This window comes from Peromyscus maniculatus, chromosome 8 (genome assembly GCF_049852395.1).
Source record: "Peromyscus maniculatus bairdii isolate BWxNUB_F1_BW_parent chromosome 8, HU_Pman_BW_mat_3.1, whole genome shotgun sequence".
NCBI lineage: Eukaryota > Metazoa > Chordata > Mammalia > Rodentia > Cricetidae > Peromyscus > Peromyscus maniculatus.
The window spans coordinates 85,847,013-85,866,246 of NC_134859.1; the positions used below are offsets into that span (position 1 = coordinate 85,847,013).

The 19,234-nt window shown below is 47.0% G+C and overlaps 1 protein-coding gene across 2 annotated transcripts in view; it reads left to right on the forward strand.

Moving 5' to 3' along the window:
* Wipf2 (WAS/WASL interacting protein family member 2) overlaps window positions 1-19,234 on the forward strand; it is a 38,313-nt gene that overhangs the window by 10,769 nt on the left and 8,310 nt on the right. For both annotated transcript variants that reach the window (XM_006971818.4, XM_016007032.3), the window contains exons 2-5: window positions 10,321-10,452; window positions 14,295-14,427; window positions 15,120-15,236; window positions 16,269-16,925. In XM_006971818.4, the coding sequence (XP_006971880.1) occupies window positions 10,390-10,452; window positions 14,295-14,427; window positions 15,120-15,236; window positions 16,269-16,925 (970 nt within the window). In that variant the 5' untranslated portion in view covers window positions 10,321-10,389. The remainder of the gene's footprint in view (window positions 1-10,320; window positions 10,453-14,294; window positions 14,428-15,119; window positions 15,237-16,268; window positions 16,926-19,234) is intronic.

Sequence of the window (19,234 nt, forward strand, 5' to 3'; positions counted from 1 at the left end):
CCCAGGTTTTTTTTTTTTTTTTTTTTTTTTTTTGGTTTTTCGAGACAGGGTTTCTCTGTGTAGCTTTGCACCTTTCCTGGAGCTCACTTGGTAGCCCAGGCTGGCCTCGAACTCACAGAGATCCACCTGGCTCTACCTCCTGAGTGCTGGGATAAAGGCGTGCGCCACCACCGCCCGGCTTTTTTTTTTTTTTTTTAAGATTTATTTTTTCGTCTTTTTTTTTTTTTTTTTTTTTTTTCCGGAGCTGAGCACCGAACCCAGGGCCTTGTGCTTGCTAGGCAAACACTCTACCACTGAGCTAAATCCCCAACCCCATGCCCAGGTTTTGTTGTTGTTATTTTTGTTTTTTGAGACAGGGTTTCTCTGTGTAGCCCTGGCTGCCCTGGAACTCACTTTGTAGACCAGGCTGGCCTCAAACTCACAGAGATCTGCCTGCTTCTGCCTCTGGAGTGCTGGGATTAAAGGCGTGAGCTACCACCACCACATAGCTCTCTTTCTCTTTTAAAAAACAAAAACAGAAAACAAACCACGATTGCATTATGTAGCCCAAACTGGCTTTGAATTGGAAGCACTTCTGCCTCAGCTTCTTGAGAGCTAGATTACAGGCATGAATCACCATACCCAGCTTGTCTTCTTATTAAAACAGTAAGAATACATAGTTCAGGGGCTGGAGATGGCTCAGCAGTTAAGAGCACTGGCTGCTCTTCCAGAGAACCTGGGTTCAATTCCCAACACCCACATGGCAGCTCACATTAGTCTGTAACTCCAGTTCCAGTGGATCTGACTCCCTCACAAAGACATGCAGGTCAAACACCAATGCATTAAAATACACACACACACACACACACACACACACACACACACACACACACACATATAGTTTCAAGATTCAAATAGAAGTGGGTGTGGTGGTACACTACTTTAATCCCAGCACTCAGGAGGCAGAGACAAGTGGATCTCTGAATTTGAGGTCAGCTTGGTCTACAGAGTGAATTACAGGACAGCTAGCACTACACAGAGAAACCCTGTCTTGAACAACCAAAAAATTTTTTTTACTATTGTGTGTGTGCATGATGTGTTTGTGGGTGTAGGTGTGCTATGGTGTGCGTGTGTCAGATGACAACTTTGTGTGTCAGTTCTTTGTTCCCCTTTATGTGGGCTCTATGGATTGGAATTATATCACCAGGGTGTTTTGTTTGTTCATTTATTTTTGTTTTGTTTTGTTTTTGAAATAGGGTTTCTCTGTGTAATAGCCCTAGCTGTCCAGGAACTCGCTTTGTAGACCAAGCTGGCCTTGAACTCAGAGATCCGCCTGCCTCTGTCTCCTGAGTGCTGGGATTAAAGGCGTGCACCACCACCGTCTGGCTCTGTGTTTGTTTCTTAAACAGATATCCTAAATGTGACTTATTACAGGTGAGCTCAGAAACCCCGCTTTAGAAGAGTTCTTTGTAGCCAGGTGGTGATGGCACATGCCTTTTAATTCCAGCACTCAGAGGCAGAGCCAGGAAGGTCTCTATGAGTTCGAAGCCAGCCTGGGCTACAGAGTGAGTTTCAGGAAAAACACAAAGCTACACAGAGAAACCCAGTCTCGAAAAGCAAAAAAAAAAAAAAAAAAAAAAAAAAGTTCTTTGTAAGCATCGGTGCCCTTACATCTCCAGGGCAAACTCTGTGGGCTTTCTCTAGTATTGCCTTTATATTCACAGTTTTCAGTCTGTCTAGCTTTGGTCTTTTGGTATGGATTTCTAAATTAGAATATGTGTCTTTTGTCTGACTAACTCCTCTCTTCCCAAGAGTGCTTCCCCCATTCTTGAGGAATTTATTTAGGTAATTCTTTAGTAAAGGAGCAAAGTCAGTCAGTATCCTAAATCTTGACCTTCCCTAGTATTAAAGCTGGCTGATGGTAATAAATGTTAGCTGTGTGACTCCATTTTTCTTGCCAATGTCTCTAAGCACCCTGGTTGCTGGGAGGTGTAGGTGGGGAGGAAATATTAATTATAAACATTGAGCTACCCTATCATTTAACTGTCAAAATTCAGGACTGTGGTAATGTCTCTGGTGAAATGGAAAATGGATGCAGTCTTTGAAAGAACATGTAAATCATCTGCCTTAGATTTCCACAGCATCTTTTTGGAGATGATAATGCACTGAGATTTTGAAGTTGGGTTTTTTGGTTTTGGAGACAGGGTCTCAAGTAACTCAAGCTCTTAATCCTTCTGCCTCTACCTCCCAAGTGCTAGGATTATAGACATGTGCCACCAAGTCTGACTTTTTAACTGTGACCATATGAAGGGCACATTGGCATCTCCCCTTAATATGATAGGTTCATAGGCTCAGGAAAGAAGAACTGCTTTGTCCTTCACTGCTAGTCAGCAAAACACCTGAAAATATGTTTTCAGCTGACTACTCCTTGGATGCTGTCAATTGCCTGGAGGTCAGGAGCTTCGTAGGACTTTTAGTTAATGTTGTGGAGGATCGTGACCAATTCTTAGAAACCTGTAGTGGGTAGCCATTCCAGCTTGGTTCTGGAAGTTCCAACCCCCATTGAGACTCTGGCAACTGTCACGCCTACGAGGCGGGGCGAGGGGAGGCGCCTGGGGACCCGAGAGCTGGAGGGGCCAGCGCTCGCGCTGGGCGCTCTCTCGGTGCCGGAACGCTGACCGGTGCAGATTGACTGTGCAGAGCTCCGGAGAACACCACTGGACTGCATCACCTTCCCCAGACCCTGCGACCTACCCATTATTTAATTTGTGAGTACATGCTGTTTACCTATGCTCTATACTTCTCTGGATTTTAGTATGTGTTTCTTGCTTGATATTGTTTGCATTGGTTGTAGTTACATCTTATCTAGGTCATTATCTCTCATTATTTCTGGACAATATTTGATAACCACTCCTTTGTATATAGTCTTGTATTAGTTTAGAACCTTCTTATTTAGACAAAAAGGGGGAGATGTAGTGGGTAGCCATTCCAGCTTGGTTCTGGAAGTTCCAACCCCCATTGAGACTCTGGCAACTGTCACGCCTACGAGGCGGGGCGAGGGGAGGCGCCTGGGGACCCGAGAGCTGGAGGGGCCAGCGCTCGCGCTGGGCGCTCTCTCGGTGCCGGAACGCTGACCGGTGCAGATTGACTGTGCAGAGCTCCGGAGAACACCACTGGACTGCATCACCTTCCCCAGACCCTGCGACCTACCCATTATTTAATTTGTGAGTTACGCCATTAAATAAATATCCTTTTAACTACGTGGAGTGGCCAAAATAATTTCTCCAATAGAAACCCCTGTGTCTGTTAGTTAAGATACATTGACTCTGGCATTGAGTTCATTTACATTCTCTGATGAGTGGCTTTCTAGAAACAGCTCTGTGTTTTATGCATTTTATTTTCTGCTGAGGAATAAACCCCAGGCTTTGTGCATGTTACATACATACTTGACCACAGAGCCACACCCCTAGATCCCATCTTTTCTAAAACTTTAATTTATTACGATTTTGTGTGTGAGTGTGTATTCAGTGTATGCATGTGCAGGTAGACGTGTGGAGCCCAGAGGGCAACTTTTGGGAGTCAATTCTCTTTTTTCACTATGATTTCCAGGGATTGAGCCCAGGTTGCCGGGCTTTCATGGCAAATACTTTTATATGCTGAGGCACCTCGTTGGCCCATGCCATCCTAGACCCTTTCTAAAATGCTTTTACAAGTTTAAACAGTTTGGGTAAACAAAGTTGAAAAACTAACATTGAATAAAAAAATGTGAATGTCTTGTGATTCTCCATCACTGGCTGTCTTTACCACCCATTTATTGCAGTTAATATTGTGTTCTGTGCTTCTCTGTTGGAGCTGGATTGTCTCTGCCTTGAGGGGAGGAGCATGGTAGGGCTGGAGGTGTGGAGTGAGGTCACTCCCTGATGTGTTTGGGGTGCTGTTCAGACATTGATCTACAGTTTCTCTTGTATTGGTTACCTCTGGTCTTCACTAGTATGAAGCCCTTCTTTGCACTGTGCTTATTTAATTGAGTGAGTGTGGATGTCTCCTTATTTGTCATTTTAGATAAGAAGTCTTGCCTTCCGGGCTTTCCTGCATCTAGAAATAACCTAACATTTACATATAGAAAATAAGTAGACATCTACAGTTACATTTTGGAGCTTAAAAATAATCCAGGGCAAGAAGAGAAAGCTCCTTGTGGGAAAAAAGCTGGCTGATTGGGCTGTATCCGCTTTGTTTTGTTTGTAGGTAGGGTCTGCCGTCATCCATCTGGCTGTCTACCTCTGCCTCCCACGTGTTGGGGTTACAGGTGTGCTGCTGGCCCAGCTTTTGTGCCTCTTCTAACTGGAAAGCCACTGTCCTGGAGTAAAGGAGCCAGTTGTGACATGTCCCTGTAACCTCAGCACTCAGGAGGCCAAGGCAGGAGAGCCAAGAATTCAGGGTCGTCCTTGGCTGTATAAAGAGTTCAGCGCTAGCCGCAGATGTTTGAGACTGCTTATTTATCCGTCCATATATCCATCCATTGGTTTTTGAGACAGAGTCTTCTCTAGGTAGCACTGGCTGGCCTAGAACTTGCTGTGTAGATCAGGCTGGCCTGTAACTCAGAAGTCTGTCTGCCTCTGTCTGAGAGTTGAGATCAGAGGTGTGCACCCACACTCTCAGCTAGAACTTTGCTTTAAAAAAACAAACAAAAATCAGGCCGGGCGGTCGTGGCGCACGCCTTTAATCCCAGCACTTGGGAGGCAGAGGCAGGCGGATCTCTGTGAGTTCGAGGCCAGCCTGGGCTACTGAGTGAATTCCAGGACAGGCACAAAGCTACATAGAGAAACCCTGTCTCGAAAAACCAAAAAAAAAAAAAAAAAAAAAAAAAAAAAAAAAATCAAAACTGCCCATACATAATCTGTTTTAGACTACCTAAGACTTTTAGTTAAAAATATTCATGGTAGTATTTGATTTTTAACTTCTTTCTGGGCCAGTCAGGCTTGCCACGCAGTTAAATTTATATGATAAAAAATTACCTATAGTTGGGGGAAAAAAATTCCCTTCATGAAATCACCTTGGGATTTTTTTTTTCCACCTTTTGAGACAGGGTTTCTCTGTGTAGCCCTGGTTGTCCAGGAATTGCTCTGTAGACCAGTCTGGCCTTGAACTCAGAGATCTGCCTGCCTCTGCCTCCCGAGTGCTGGGATTCACCTTGGAATTTAAAAAAAAAAAAAAAAAAGATTTATTTATTTATTGTGTATATGTTCTGCCTGCATGTATGCCTGCAGGCCAGAAGAGGGAACCAGATCTCATTATAGATGGTTGTGAGCCACCATGTGGTTGCTGGGAATTGAACTCAGGACCTTTGGAAGAACAGCCAGTGCTCTTAACCACTGAGCCAGCTCTCCAGCCCTCACCTTGGAATTTTAACTCTATCTCTGCTTGTGATAGAAATCTGTGTTACCAGACATATGATTGGACTGAATTTCACAAAAGAATTGGCACCTTCTCTGTTGAGAGAAGAGAACTCTGCACTCTACGACCATTTTAATGGAGTAGTGATGGAAAAGTAAGTGTACCATGAAAGTCGCTCTTGCTGGTTCACTGTATTTTAGAGACACTATAACAGCATTAGTGGGAGCCGTCTCTAACCTGACCTAGAACACAGGATGTGTGTGCTTGCTTCTGTGTGGACATCAGTAAGTACAGGAACCTGCTTGGTTCCTCCTGGAGAGGAGTGCCCATCCCCTTGGCCACTCCTTCTCTTCTTTCTATACTGAGGTTCCTTGTCCTGGAGACTGGATGCCATTACAGCACCATGCTAAGGAATTCCTGATTTCCCAACTTAATTGTTTTGTTGTTGTTGTTTTGTGTGGTTGGTTTCACTAGACATCCCTGGCTGTCCTGAATTTCCTATGCAGAGCAGGCCGGCCTCAAACTTAGAGATCCACCTGACTCTACCTTGAGTGCTGAGTTTAAAGGCACATGCCACTATATCAGACTTGGATTGATTTTTAGGAGCAATATTAAAAGGCAGGTAGACAGGCAGGCACATTCCATGTGGTGACTTTTAACCCTAGAAGGCTTCTAAGTAGTGCCTAAGTATCCGTCGTCCTAAGGTAAGAGATTGTGTTGTGTCTGTGGGATTAGTGAGCTAACTGTGCTCCTGATTCTCTGTGAGTCGGAAGCTGTTGCTTCATGCGGGCTTTTGGCGTTATTGGCCTATTGGCTAGAGAAGACACTTCTGGATTTGGATCCAGAATGACCTTTTAAGTTTATTTTAAATGTATCCCCTTGGTGATAGGGTTTCGACTTAGGAAGATTTACTACTTTAATTAATATTTTAGTGAAGCTGAGCATTTGTTTGGGGTCATTGAGTGAGATGGGGTCCTGTTTTGCCCAGGTTGGTCTTGACCTCCTGGGTTTAGGTGATTTTCCTGCCTCAGCTTCTCAAGTAGCTGGGACCGTAGGTGTTGGGCACTGCTCCTCCTAGTGTATTCTGGTAGTCAGGGGGGACTGCCACACTCAGCTTTGAACCCAGAAATGAAATGGAATTTCATTTCCCTTGGAGGGGAGCTAACTAGTGTGTGTGTGTGTGTGTGTGTGTGTGTGTGTGTGTGTGTGTGTGTGTGTGTGTGTGTGTTTATACTCCTGGAAGGACAGTCTTGAATGCCCCTTCTTAAGAATGTTGTCCACCCACCTTATGTAGAAATAGTCTCTCACTGCCTGGAACTTGTTAAAGCTTAGACTGGCTCCTCCTCTCCAGTCTCCTCAGCACCAGGGTTATAAGTGTGCACCGCCACACCCAGCCTTTTTTTTTTTTTTTCTTTCTTTCTTTTTGGTTTTGTGAGACAGGCCTTTTCTGTGTTGCCCTGGCTGTCTCAAACTCACTTTGTAGACCAGGCTAGTCTCACACTCAAGAGATCCGCCTGCCTCTGCTTCCCCAGTGCTGGGATTAAAGTAGTGTGCCAGCACTGCCCATCTAAATACCCAGCTTTTTAAATATTGGTTCTGGGGATTGAACTTGTTGCACATTACCAACCGAGCTATCTCTGGAGTCCCTCCTGTGATGGGTGTGGAAGTCAGAAAACAACTTGTTGGAGCCTTTTTCTTTTCTTTTTTATTTTTCTTCCCAGAGCTGAGGACCGAACCCAGGGCCTTGTGCTTGCTAGGCAAGTGCTCTACCACTGAGCTAAATTGCCAACCCACCTTTTTATTTTCTAAGCTGTGTTGGCCCCGAGGATTGAATTCAGGTTGTCGGGCTTGGAGGCCCTTACCTTGAGCCATCCCCCCACCCCTACCGCTAGGTTTTGAAGTGAGTGTAGACGTCATTCCCCATGAGAACTGCCCATCCAGGTACTGTTCAGATCTTTGTCTGCTGGAAGCAGATGGCTCTGTTGGACATCACACAGGCAGGAGTTGGGATTGGAGATTTCCAGTCAAGTTTCTGATCAGTTCTACTCTCCTGCAGCTGTTTCTGGTCTTTGAATATCTCCTCTTTCCTTTCTTCACTCCAGGACATTGAAAGACTATTACAATTACTTCTATTCACAGTGGATTTTGGATGTCTCTACAAGGAGTTCAAAACCAGGCTTTCCTGTGACTTGCCATGCTAGCTTGACTTTAGGTTTGCCTTGGTACACATGGTCTCCCATCTATACTGTGGCCTACTGAGAACCTCCTTGGTCCCTAATTACATTAATTCCTTTATTCAGAGGCAGTTCCTCTGTGGACTGACTAATTGACTTTATTCTTTTTTTCTCTCTTTAGATTTATTTTTACGTTTGTTTCTGTGTGTCTGTGTGCCACATGTGTGTGGGTGCCTGTGAAGGCCAGAGGAGGGCACTGAATTCCCTGGAACTCGAGTTCCAGGCTGTTGAGAGCAGCCTGGTGTGGGAGCTGGAGGGCAGCCAGTGCTTTTAACTGCTGGGGCGTCTCTGCAGCCCTTCTTTCCTGTCTTTCCCATCGGGTAGTTCCCATTCATGGTGCCCGTGCTCTTTTGGCTTCCATGTTTAGAGATCAGGAAAGGAGATTTTCTTGGGACCAAGCTTTGGAGGACTTGCTGTTCTTGAGCTCCGGTTCTATCTTAGTCAGTCTAGTGTTCTGCGTCAGTCAGTTCCCTCATTTCAGTCCTCTCTGAAATGTAGCAAACAGCAGTGGGCAGCTAGCCATAGGGTTCCGATGCTAGGTGTTGTGTGACCAAGTCAGGAGGCAATTTCTCACGTGGTATTCATTCTCTAATCAAGTCCCATGGGTGTGACTATTGCCAGGTACAGGTGAACTGTGGCCTGTGAGTCAAATCTAGCCTACAGCTTGTTTTTGAATGCCTCACAAACTGAGAATGATTTTATATTCTTAAAAGTCTGTAAAAAAAAGTTAAGAGAATGAGAAGGCACACACAAACTAGAAGAAAATATTTCACTAGAGACAGAGTTCTTGAACCCAACAGTAAAAGGAAAAGTCTAATTGAAAAAAAAAGTAAGGCTAGGGTTGTGAATGGCTCATTGGTAGAATGTGGGCTTACCCTGCCTTCAGCACCATTGCCCCAAAGTCAGAAGACCTAAACAGACACCTCAGCCAGAAGGTACACAGATGGCAAGGAGGCTTCTGACACGTGATCAGCGTGAGGACTTGTGGGAATTGCGAATGAAAACAAGCTCACTAGAGTGGCCCACTCCAGACTGACAGCACCAAGTGCGGCAGAGGTGTGGAGCAGCAGCAGGTCTTCAGTGCTGGTGCAAACCCCAGATGGGTAGAGCCACTGGGGAAGAAGAAGTTTGGCAGCTTCGTAAAGAGTCAAACATACCCTTAGCGCATGATCCAGCAGTCACACTGTGGGGGAGATGCATGCATGATCCAGCAGTGGTCACACTGTGGGGGGAGATGCATGCATGATCCAGCAGTCACACTGTGGGGGAGATGCATGCATGATCCAGCAGTCGTCACACTGTGGGGGAGATGCATGCATGATCCAGCAGTCGTCACACTGTGGGGGAGATGCATGCATGATCCAGCAGTAGTCACACTGTGGGGGGAGATGCATGCATGATCCAGCAGTCGTCACACTGTGGGGGAGATGCATGCATGATCCAGCAGTCGTCACACTGTGGGGGAGATGCATGCATGATCCAGCAGTCGTCACACTGTGGGGGAGATGCATGCATGATCCAGCAGTAGTCACACTGTGGGGGGAGATGCATGCATGATCCAGCAGTCACACTGTGGGGGAGATGCATGCATGATCCAGCAGTAGTCACACTGTGGGGGAGATGCATGCATGATCCAGCAGTGGTCACACTGTGGGGGGAGATGCATGCATGATCCAGCAGTCACACTGTGGGGGAGATGCATGCATGATCCAGCAGTCACACTGTGAGGGAGATGCATGCATGATCCAGCAGTCACACTGTGGGGGGAGATGCATGCATGATCCAGCAGTCACACTGTGGGGTAGATGCATGTGTGTTCCAGCAGTGGTCACACTGTGGGGGAGATGCATGCATGATCCAGCAGTCGTCACACTGTGGGGGAGATGCATGCATGATCCAGCAGTAGTCACACTGTGGGGGGAGATGCATGCATGATCCAGCAGTCACACTGTGGGGGAGATGCATGCATGATCCAGCAGTAGTCACACTGTGGGGGAGATGCATGCATGATCCAGCAGTGGTCACACTGTGGGGGGAGATGCATGCATGATCCAGCAGTCACACTGTGGGGGAGATGCATGCATGATCCAGCAGTCACACTGTGAGGGAGATGCATGCATGATCCAGCAGTCACACTGTGGGGGGAGATGCATGCATGATCCAGCAGTCACACTGTGGGGTAGATGCATGTGTGTTCCAGCAGTGGTCACACTGTGGGGGAGATGCATGCATGATCCAACAGTCACACAGTGGCATGAGATACATGCATGATCCAGCAGTCACACTGTGGGGTGAGATGCATGCATGATCCAGCAGTCACACTGTGGGGTGAGATGCATGCATGATCCAGCAGTCACACTGTGGGGTGAGATGTGTGCATGGAAACTTGTGGTACTTCTTGCTCAGTGTTGCTATGAACCTAAAACTTCTAAAATATAAAGTGATTTTTGTTGTTGTTTGTTTTAATTGGTCTGAGAGTCGAGATCAGTGGTGGAGGCCATGCTTAGCACCCTTGAGGCCCTGGGTTTCATTCCCACTTCCACTAACAAAGAATATTGTATAAAAGGAGACTGTAAGTTGGCATTTCACAGAGAGTGTTTGTGTAGGGATGAAGTGCTCAGGGTCTCTGGTCCCTGTCCAATCTTCCAGACCTCCTGGGCACACAGAGCCTCTAATTATAAAGCGGTTCTTTTGAATTTTGTTTTGTTTACAGGTATATGAATGACCTAAAACTGCAAGTAAAGACGGAGAGAGAACGGTGCCAACTGGGAGCAGGGCAAGGATGCCAATTCCTCCTCCCCCCCCACCCCCGCCTGGTCCTCCCCCACCTCCCACTTTTAATCAGGTATGTAAGCTCTCCACTAGGCTGTCTTCAAACCTTTAGTAAATCGGCAGACTCTCACAGTGGTTGTTCCTTTTCTTTTCAGTCTGCTTTGTTTAAAACTTCAAGATTTTCATACCTAACCACTCCTTTACTCGGAGCTTGTTCTTTAGTTCTATTTCTTTAATTTCTTTTATATTTACTTGACTGGTATGAGTGTTTGGCCTGCATGTATGTATGTGCACTACATGTGTGCCTGCTGCCTCAGGAGGCAGGAGAGGACTTCAGGATCCTCTGGAACCGGAGTTAGAAGCAGCTGTATGGCCAGATACAGGTGCTAGGAACTGAACCTGGGTCCTCCGAAGGAGCAGCAAATGTTCTTAACCACTGAGCCACCCCTCCAGCACCCACCCCTCTTGTGGTTTTGGTTTTGGTTTTGTTTGTAACAGGAGCTTGCTATGTAGTCCAGGCTGGCCTTGTGCTTGCGGGGTAGTCCAGACTGGCCTTAAACTTTAGGTCCTCTTGTCTCTTTCCCCCAAGTGCTGGGATTATAGATATGAGATAACCATGCCCACTAATCTTTCTATACCATCTATAATTTTAATATATATTTGAACTTGTAACTAGATTTTTTCCCCTAGCATTTTGAGACAGGATCTCGCTGTGTGAGTGGCTGAGAGCTTGCTCTGTAGGTCAGACTGGCCTCTAAACTGCAGTGTGACCCTTCTTCCTCTGCCTTCTGCATGCCTTCGGGATTGGAGGCCTAAGCCACTGCCCAGCTGCATCCCAGATTCTTGCAGATGCTTAGGAGACACATCTAATAGCCGGCAGCGTGGGGAGGCAGAGAACACACAGCCTGGGTCTCAGCTGGTTTGGACTTCTGAGAGGTCCTCTGAGGACTGCACTGACAGTTTGTTTCCTTGTCCTGATTCATTCCAAATGGAGAGGTAGACACATGGAGTCGGAGCTAGTGTTTCTCCCTAAGCTCCCAGACAGGGTTTCTCTGTGTAGCCTTGGCTGTCCTGGAACTCACTCTGTAGACCAGGCTGGCCTAAAACTCACACTGCCTCCGCCTCCTAAGCACAGGGATTAAGGATGTGTGCCACACTATGCCTGGCTTATTTTATTATTATTATTATTATTATTATTATTATTATTATTATTATTATTATTTTGGTTTTCGAGACAGGGTTTCTCTGTGTAGCTTTGCGCCTTTCCTGGAACTCGCTTTGTAGCCCAGGCTGGCCTCAAACTCACAGAGATCTGCCTGGCTCTGCCTCCCGAGTGCTGGGATTAAAGGTGTGCGCCCGGCTTATTTATTATGTTTAAAGATTTAGTTTTTATTATTTTTAATTGTGTGTAGCAGTGTGTGTGTGTGCATATGGGTGTGTACACTGGAGTGCAGTAGCCCTCAGATGCCAGAGGATCCCAGGAGCTAGAGTTACAATTTGTGGTGTGTGTGTGTGTGTGTGTGTGTGTGTGTGTGTGTGTGTGTGTGTGTTAAGGTTCTGCAGATTTCAGTTCTCCCCTGTGCTTTGGCTGTTGTTAGAAACTGTGAGCCTTTGCTCATAGTGACATTCACCATTGTTTAGGCTGGACTTGAACTCCAGATTCTGCTGCCTCAGTCAGCTAAGGTTATCAGGGGTTTTGGTGTGTGCTATCACACTCACCTTTAGAGTGGTTTTAATTTTTAATGGTCTACAAAAAGTTTCATTGAGAGCTTAAAACACTCTTTACATGGACTAGCAGGATGGCTCAGCTGATAAAGACAAAGCCTGGCAACTTGAGTTTGATCCCATGGTAGAGAGAACTGACTTCTAAAAGTTGTCTTCTGACCTCCATATGTGAACACACGCAGGTGTGTGTGCACATGCATGCACACATAGACACATAGGATAAATATATGGAGAAAATGAAAAGCAGCTCTACACTTAATAGTAATCAACACTGTTAAGATTTAACAGATGAACTGGGTCTAGTGCTCAGTGATAGAGCACTTGCCTGGAATGCACAGTGCCCTGTATTTGATCCCCAGCACTGACAGACACGCACATGCACACATACACATAGGTCTAACAAGTATATTCAGAACCATGACAGTGGTGTGTTATAGTTGAGGTGTGTGTAGGTTTTTCATTTGACTATGTACTGTACTTGCTGGTATGTATGTGACGCTCAGATCAGACGAGAGTGACACAAAAAAAATCTGTGGGACAGGGAGACAGGGAGCTGGGCCACTCAGACAGGAAAGTGCTTTCATCCTAAGTGAGGACCTCGGTTTATTCTAGCACATATGTTTAAAAAAAAAAAAGCTGGGTGTAGCAGGGGGTAGAGTTGAATGGATCTCTAAGAGCTCAGGCCAGCCAGGGCTACATAGTGAGACTTGGTCTCAAAAATAAAATAAAAACAAATACAGAAAAATAAAAGTAGAGAGCAGTCGAGGAAGATATGTGATGTCAATCTCTGGTCTTCACATGCATGTGCACACACATACATATACATGATCATGTCTAGTCTACCTCCCCCCCCCACACACACAGATTTTAGGGGCTTAGATATAGTGTGCAAACCCTGATTGGCTTTGTTCAGAAACACTTAGATGGAGGCTAAGGATGGAACTCGGGGAGGTGACATGAGAGGAACATGAAGGACCTGAAAAGGAACAGGGTGGGAAAGAGACGGGGACTCTGAAGCAGTGACATCAGCATTTAAAGCTTAGCTCAGGTTTGACGGGCACAGGCTCTCGCTGTGCAAGCCTGACACCTGCGTTCAGTCTCAGGACCCCGGGGAAGTCCCCTCTGACCTCGACACACAGTGATGACAAAGAACATTCTGAATTTAACATACTGGTTCTGGTGTCTGTTAGTCATGTGCCCTGAACGGTCTAGAACCGTTACTTCCTCATTTTGGAGAAGGACTCTCAAGGTCTACTGTATAACATCATGTAGAAGACAGAGTAATAGGAGGCAGCAGGCTGTGCTGGGATGAGATTCTGCAGCATCAGCGTTGGGCTGTGGATTCTTGTCTGACCAATGACTAGTTGCATGACCATCGGAAACTATTCAGCTTCTGATCCACACTTTCCAGATGGGGACGATGATAATCATACCTTTCTGTGGGAGTATTTCAGGTTTTAACTGAGGTAATCTAAGTAATACTTAGTACAATGCCTGAGGCATAGTAGGTGCACAGTAAAAGCTTGTGCTGGTCATGGTGCCATGTTAACATGTCCAAGACAGATTCACGGTCAGTCTTGCTCTCCCTTCAGAAGCTTGTGAATAGGAGGGAGGTCCGTGTCCTCCACAGGAGGAAGCAGGGAATTTCGAAGAAAGATGGTACACATTGTTACTTGGCACATATATCTGAATGCGTTGCAATGGCACCTTTTTGTTTGTTTGGTTTTTTTTTTTTTAATTTTTTTTTTTGGGTTTTCGAGACAGGGTTTCTCTTTGTAGCTTTACGCCTTTCTTGGGAGTCACTTGGTAGCCCAGGCTGGCCTCGAACTCACAGAGATCTGCCTGGCTCTGCCTCCCAAGTGCTGGGATTAAAGGCGTGGGCCACCCCCGCACCGCCTGTTTGTTTATTTTTAAGATTTATTTATTACGTATACAGTGTTCTGTCTGCATGTATGCCTGTAGGCCAGAAGAGGGCATCAGATCTCATTATAGATGGTTGTGAGCTACTAGTGGTTGCTGGGAATTGAACTCAGGTCCTCTGGAAGAACAGCCAGTGCTCCCAACCTCTGAGCCATCTCTCCAACCCCTGCAGCGGCATCTTATAGAATCCCTTGGCTCTAGTCATTTATTCCAAGCTTATGATAAAAGGAGCTCTTTAGGGTAAAGTTACACATTTCCTTCTTCCTCCAGGCAAACACAGAGCAGCCCAAACTCAGTAGAGATGAGCAACGGAATCGAGGGGCCCTCTTACAGGACATTTGCAAAGGGACCAAACTGAAGAAGGTGACCAACATTAACGATCGGAGTGCTCCCATCATCGAGAGTGAGTCTACGCTTTTGGCCTAGGGGAGAGTCAGGGTCCCAGGATTGGAAGACTTCTGGACTATCGAATTCATTGTAGTCTCTCCAGTGGGAAAATGGTGTCCTGTGTATCTTGACTTCCTTCCCAGCTGTGGAGTTGAATGTTAGGAAAGTTCTCCTTAACTCTTTTCCGGGTTAAAACTCTCCCCTGATGCTGATAGTGTTTGTCGAGGCACAGCCGTGGCTGTTCTCTTAGGAGACGACCACATTCCTAGAAGCCTCCTGGCTGAAACCAAGGATGGCTTTACAATTGCTGTGCATGTGCATTCTTTTAGTCCTCAGCAAAGTGTGCTCGCACTTCATCCCCCTGAGCCACTAGCCTTGGGGGGAAGAGAGCCCAGAGAGCAGGGTCGAGCATATCTATTTTAATTGAGTTGTTCTCCTTCCCCCTAAATAAGAATGACTCCTCCTTCCCTTTGTCCGTTTAGTTGGCTTGTTTCTTGTAGTAACCCTTGCAGGAAGGTGTGCAGCTGCAAGGCCTGGGTGTTCGTGGGTGGGTGGTGTGTTTTGGTGGTAGTGATGCTGGTGTGGCTGCCGCTTCTTGATAGATTGGTTTGTGAATTAGAGCCTAGGTAGAGGAATCCTCTCGTCCCGGGCTTGACTCGGTCAGCAGCTCAGAGCGTGTGAAATGAAAACCTTTCCTGTGCCTTCCAGAGCCCAAAGGGAGTGGTGGTGGCTACGGCCCTGGAGCTGCTGCTTTGCAACCCAAGGGAGGTCTCTTCCAAGGAGGAGTGCCGAAGCTGCGACCTGTGGGAGCCAAGGATGCTTCAGGTATCTGAGAACTGACCCCTGGCCATGTCTCCCAGCTGAGTCCGTTTCCTTGACTTGCTCCCAGTGTGCTGTCGTAGGTTGGGAACCGGGGCTGAGGGTGGAAGGAGGAAGAAACAGGAGGAGCTGCCCAGTAAAGCAAAGGTGAGGGTAAATAAACGGTGTTTAACTTAGGGAAAGAAAATGTGAGCTGCTGTTGTGGTGCGTGACTGCAGTCCCACCTGCCGGGCTGAGGCAGGAGAATCACAAGTTTGAGGCCAGACTGAACCACAATTATGAGAACCTGCCTTAAAGAAACAAAAAAGGTTTTAAGTCCTGGGTTATAGCTCAGTGAGTTGAAGACTTGCTAATGTGTATGAAGACCCGAGTTCAGTCCCTAAGACCGCGTAAACCAGACTAGGTAGTACGCACATGTAATTCCAAAGCTTGGGAGGTAGAAGCAGGAGAATCTCAGACATTCAAGGCCATCCTTGGCTACATACTACATTCAGAATATTCACACACAACACATACACACACACACACACACACACACACACACACACACACACACACACACACACACACACACACACACACACACACGGTGTCGAGTGAAATAAACCAGAAACAGAAAGACAAGCTGGGCGTGATGGCCTTTAATCTCAGCCCTCAGGAGGCAGAGGCAGGCAGATCTCTGAGTTTGAGGTCAGCCTGGTCTACAGAGGAGTTCCAGGACAGCCAGGGCTACATAGATACCCCTCCCCTCCCCCATAAAAGGTAAAGTAAATGTAATTCAGCTCCTGTCAACAGGCCCTGAATCTGAAACCTGATTAAAACTCAGAAGTAGGGCTAGCAGTCTAGCTGAGCAGTAGAGCAAGTGCTTTGCATGCCTGACACTCTGAACTTGATCCCAGGGCCACGGGAAAGCAAAAACCCAAGACCTTTGCCGGTACTTCCTCAGCTGTTGTGCAGAGTGCACTGAGGAGGCCGGCTCACCCGGAGACCTGACGATACACACTTAACCCTTAATCCCGTGTTGTCTGGTGTTTGTAGAAACTCCAGCTGGTAAGCCAGCCCTACAAGTCCCCAGTTCTCGAGCTGCTGCTCCAAGGCCTCCAGTGTCTACAGCCAGTGGGCGTCCTCAAGATGATACTGACAGCAGCCGAGCCTCCCTCCCAGAACTGCCCCGGATGCAGAGACCCTCTTTACCGGACCTCTCTCGTCCCAATACCACTAGCGGTACCGGCATGAAACACAGCTCCTCCGCTCCTCCCCCACCGCCTCCAGGGCGGCGTGCCAACGCGCCCCCTACTCCTCTGCCTGTGCACAGCAGCAAAGCCCAGGTCTACAACAGGGAGAAACCCTTGCCTCCAACACCTGGACAGAGGCTGCACCCCAGCCGAGAAGGACATCCTGCTCCACCTCCTCTAAAGCCACCTCCTTCCCCTGTGAATATCAGAACGGGACCAAGTGGCCAGTCTCTGGCTCCTCCCCCACCGCCTTACCGCCAGCCTCCTGGGGTCCCCAATGGGCCCTCCAGCCCCACTAATGAGTCAGCCCCGGAGCTGCCACAGAGACACAATTCTTTGCATAGGAAGACACCAGGGCCCGTCAGAGGCCTTGCACCTCCCCCACCCACCTCAGCCTCCCCCTTTTTGTTGAGTAACAGGCCACCTCCCCCGGCCCGAGACCCTCCTAGTAGGGGAGCAGGTAAGTGTTTGGAAGCTTTTCTCTTTGCTGTTTCTAAGAGCATCTCTTCAGTGATTAGAACAGGAATTCATGTATTCACCCGGTTTATTGGTACCTTTTTATGTGCTGGTAATTGTGAGGGAAGAGAGAAAAACTGTGCACAACCTAGTAACTAGATATAAATAACGGTGTGCAGTATGTTCTAGAGAAAGCCAAACCAGGGAAGAAGACACACTGGGGAAGGATGGTGGGGTTTTGAATTGGGGGAGACGGTAGACTGAGAAGAGGCTTAGCCTGTCTGGTGACAGTGCAGGTCTGAGGTTGGACTGTTCCTGACGGGCACAATGTTCCTCCTAGCAGGGAGGTCATTGTGAAAGGACTGGATGAGTGAGGGGGGCAGCCAGAATGGAAATGGGAAGCTGGACCCCCGAGAGCGTGGAGCTCAGAGGACTTCGGGAAGGCTTGCTCCCACACCACTGGGTTGTTTGCTTTTGAGATGTGATCTCTACGTGTATCCTTGGCTGGCCTGGAACTTGCTGTGTAGACCAGATTAGCCTTGAACTCATGGAGATCCGTCTGCCTCTGCCTCTGGGAAGCTGGGCTCAAAGGTGTGCACTGGCATACCTGGCTCTAAATAAAGTTTAACCAAAATTAAAACAAAAAACAAAACAAAACCAATTGCTAGCTGCGCATAGTGGCGCACGCCTTTAATCCCAGCACTCAGGAGGCAGAGACAGGCGGATCATTGTGAGTTCAAGACCAGCCTAGTCTACAAAGTGAAATCCAGGACAGCTAGGACTCTGTTACACAGTGAAACCCTGTCTCGAAAAACCAACCAACCAACCAACCAACCAACCAAACAACAACAACAATACATTCGTGGTGGCTCAGTGGTTAAGAGTACTAACTGCTCTTCCAGAGCACCTGGGTTGCTTTCCTCGCACCCACACATTCCCTCACAACTGTCTGCCTCGTCAGTGTCAAGAGATCTGATGTTCTCTTCTGGTCTCTGAGAGCATCAGGCACACGGTGCACACTCAAACACGCAGGCTCACACGTACGCACAACTGAAAATAAAGACAATGATGTTGCATGTAGATCTGCGCTCTCAGCACAGTCTTTCAGAGGACACCCCAGACAGCAACCTGATGACAGGTCACGTGGTGTTTCCCTGCCTGTAGCCATAGGTAGCTCAGGCTTCTGTGAAGTTCAGGTTTAAAGAAAACAACGCACAGCAGGTTGGGGTACAGGCAGAGAGATGGTGGCTCAGTAGTTGCCCGCTGGCTGCTCTTCAGTTCCCCCGTGCCAGGGAAACTGAAGAGTACTCTTTTCTGACTTTTGCTGCCACTAGGTGTGCATAGGGTTCATACACACATGCAGCTAAACAGGCATACCCATAAGTAAATCTAAAATAGATAAATAAAAGTTTTAACTTGGAGATTTTAAAACTTTTTTTTAAACTACGTCTTTTTTTTTTAAATTTTTATTTCATGTGCATTGGTGTTTTGCCTGCATGTATGTCTGTGTGAGGGTGTCAGATCTCCTGGAACTGGAGTTATAGACAGTTGTGAGCAGCCATGTAGGTGCTGGGAATATTGAACCCAGGTCCTCTGGAAGAGCAGCCAGTGCTCTTTACCACTGAGCCATCTCTCCAGCCCCCTTAAAAGACTCGTCATGTAAACAATCCCATATATTTATAATCCCATTCTGTAATAAAAGCTGAGAAAATGAAATTGATACATGGTTGAGGTGAGTAGTTTCAAGTGCCTGCAGATTCCCTGCTTTTCGTATGTTATGGCTTGTATTCTGTTCAGTAACGGTGAGCAGCATGAGCTAGAAGAGGCCTCAGCCTGCTGCCCCTCACTGGCCAGAGCAGCAGGCTGGACAGCCCACAGTCTTTTGAGCAGGGGGCTGTATTTGTTGTGTAACATTGGCACATTTCTCTGAGTCTCTTGAGTTTGTTTTTTTGTGTAAGCTAGAAGTGTCTGTCAAAATGCAGTGCGCTGATAAACTTGTTTTATGTAAAGGGCATCTAAGTAATTCATGGACTTATTGCTATTACATCACATTGTGACAGTGTTATAATGCATATTTGTTTCTGTGGAGGCTGAGCAGGAAGCAGCACGTTCCAGATGAGCCTGGTCTACAGAGTGAGTTCCAGGACAGCCAGGGCGACACACACAGAAACCCTGTTTCATTACCAAAAAAAAAAAAAAAGAGCCCCGTCTTAAAAATTAAAAAAAAAAATAAAAAGCAAAACAAAACCCCAAAACACCCAACAGACCCAAACAAAACAGACAAATGAGAGGGAGGGAGCCGAGCAGCAGCTC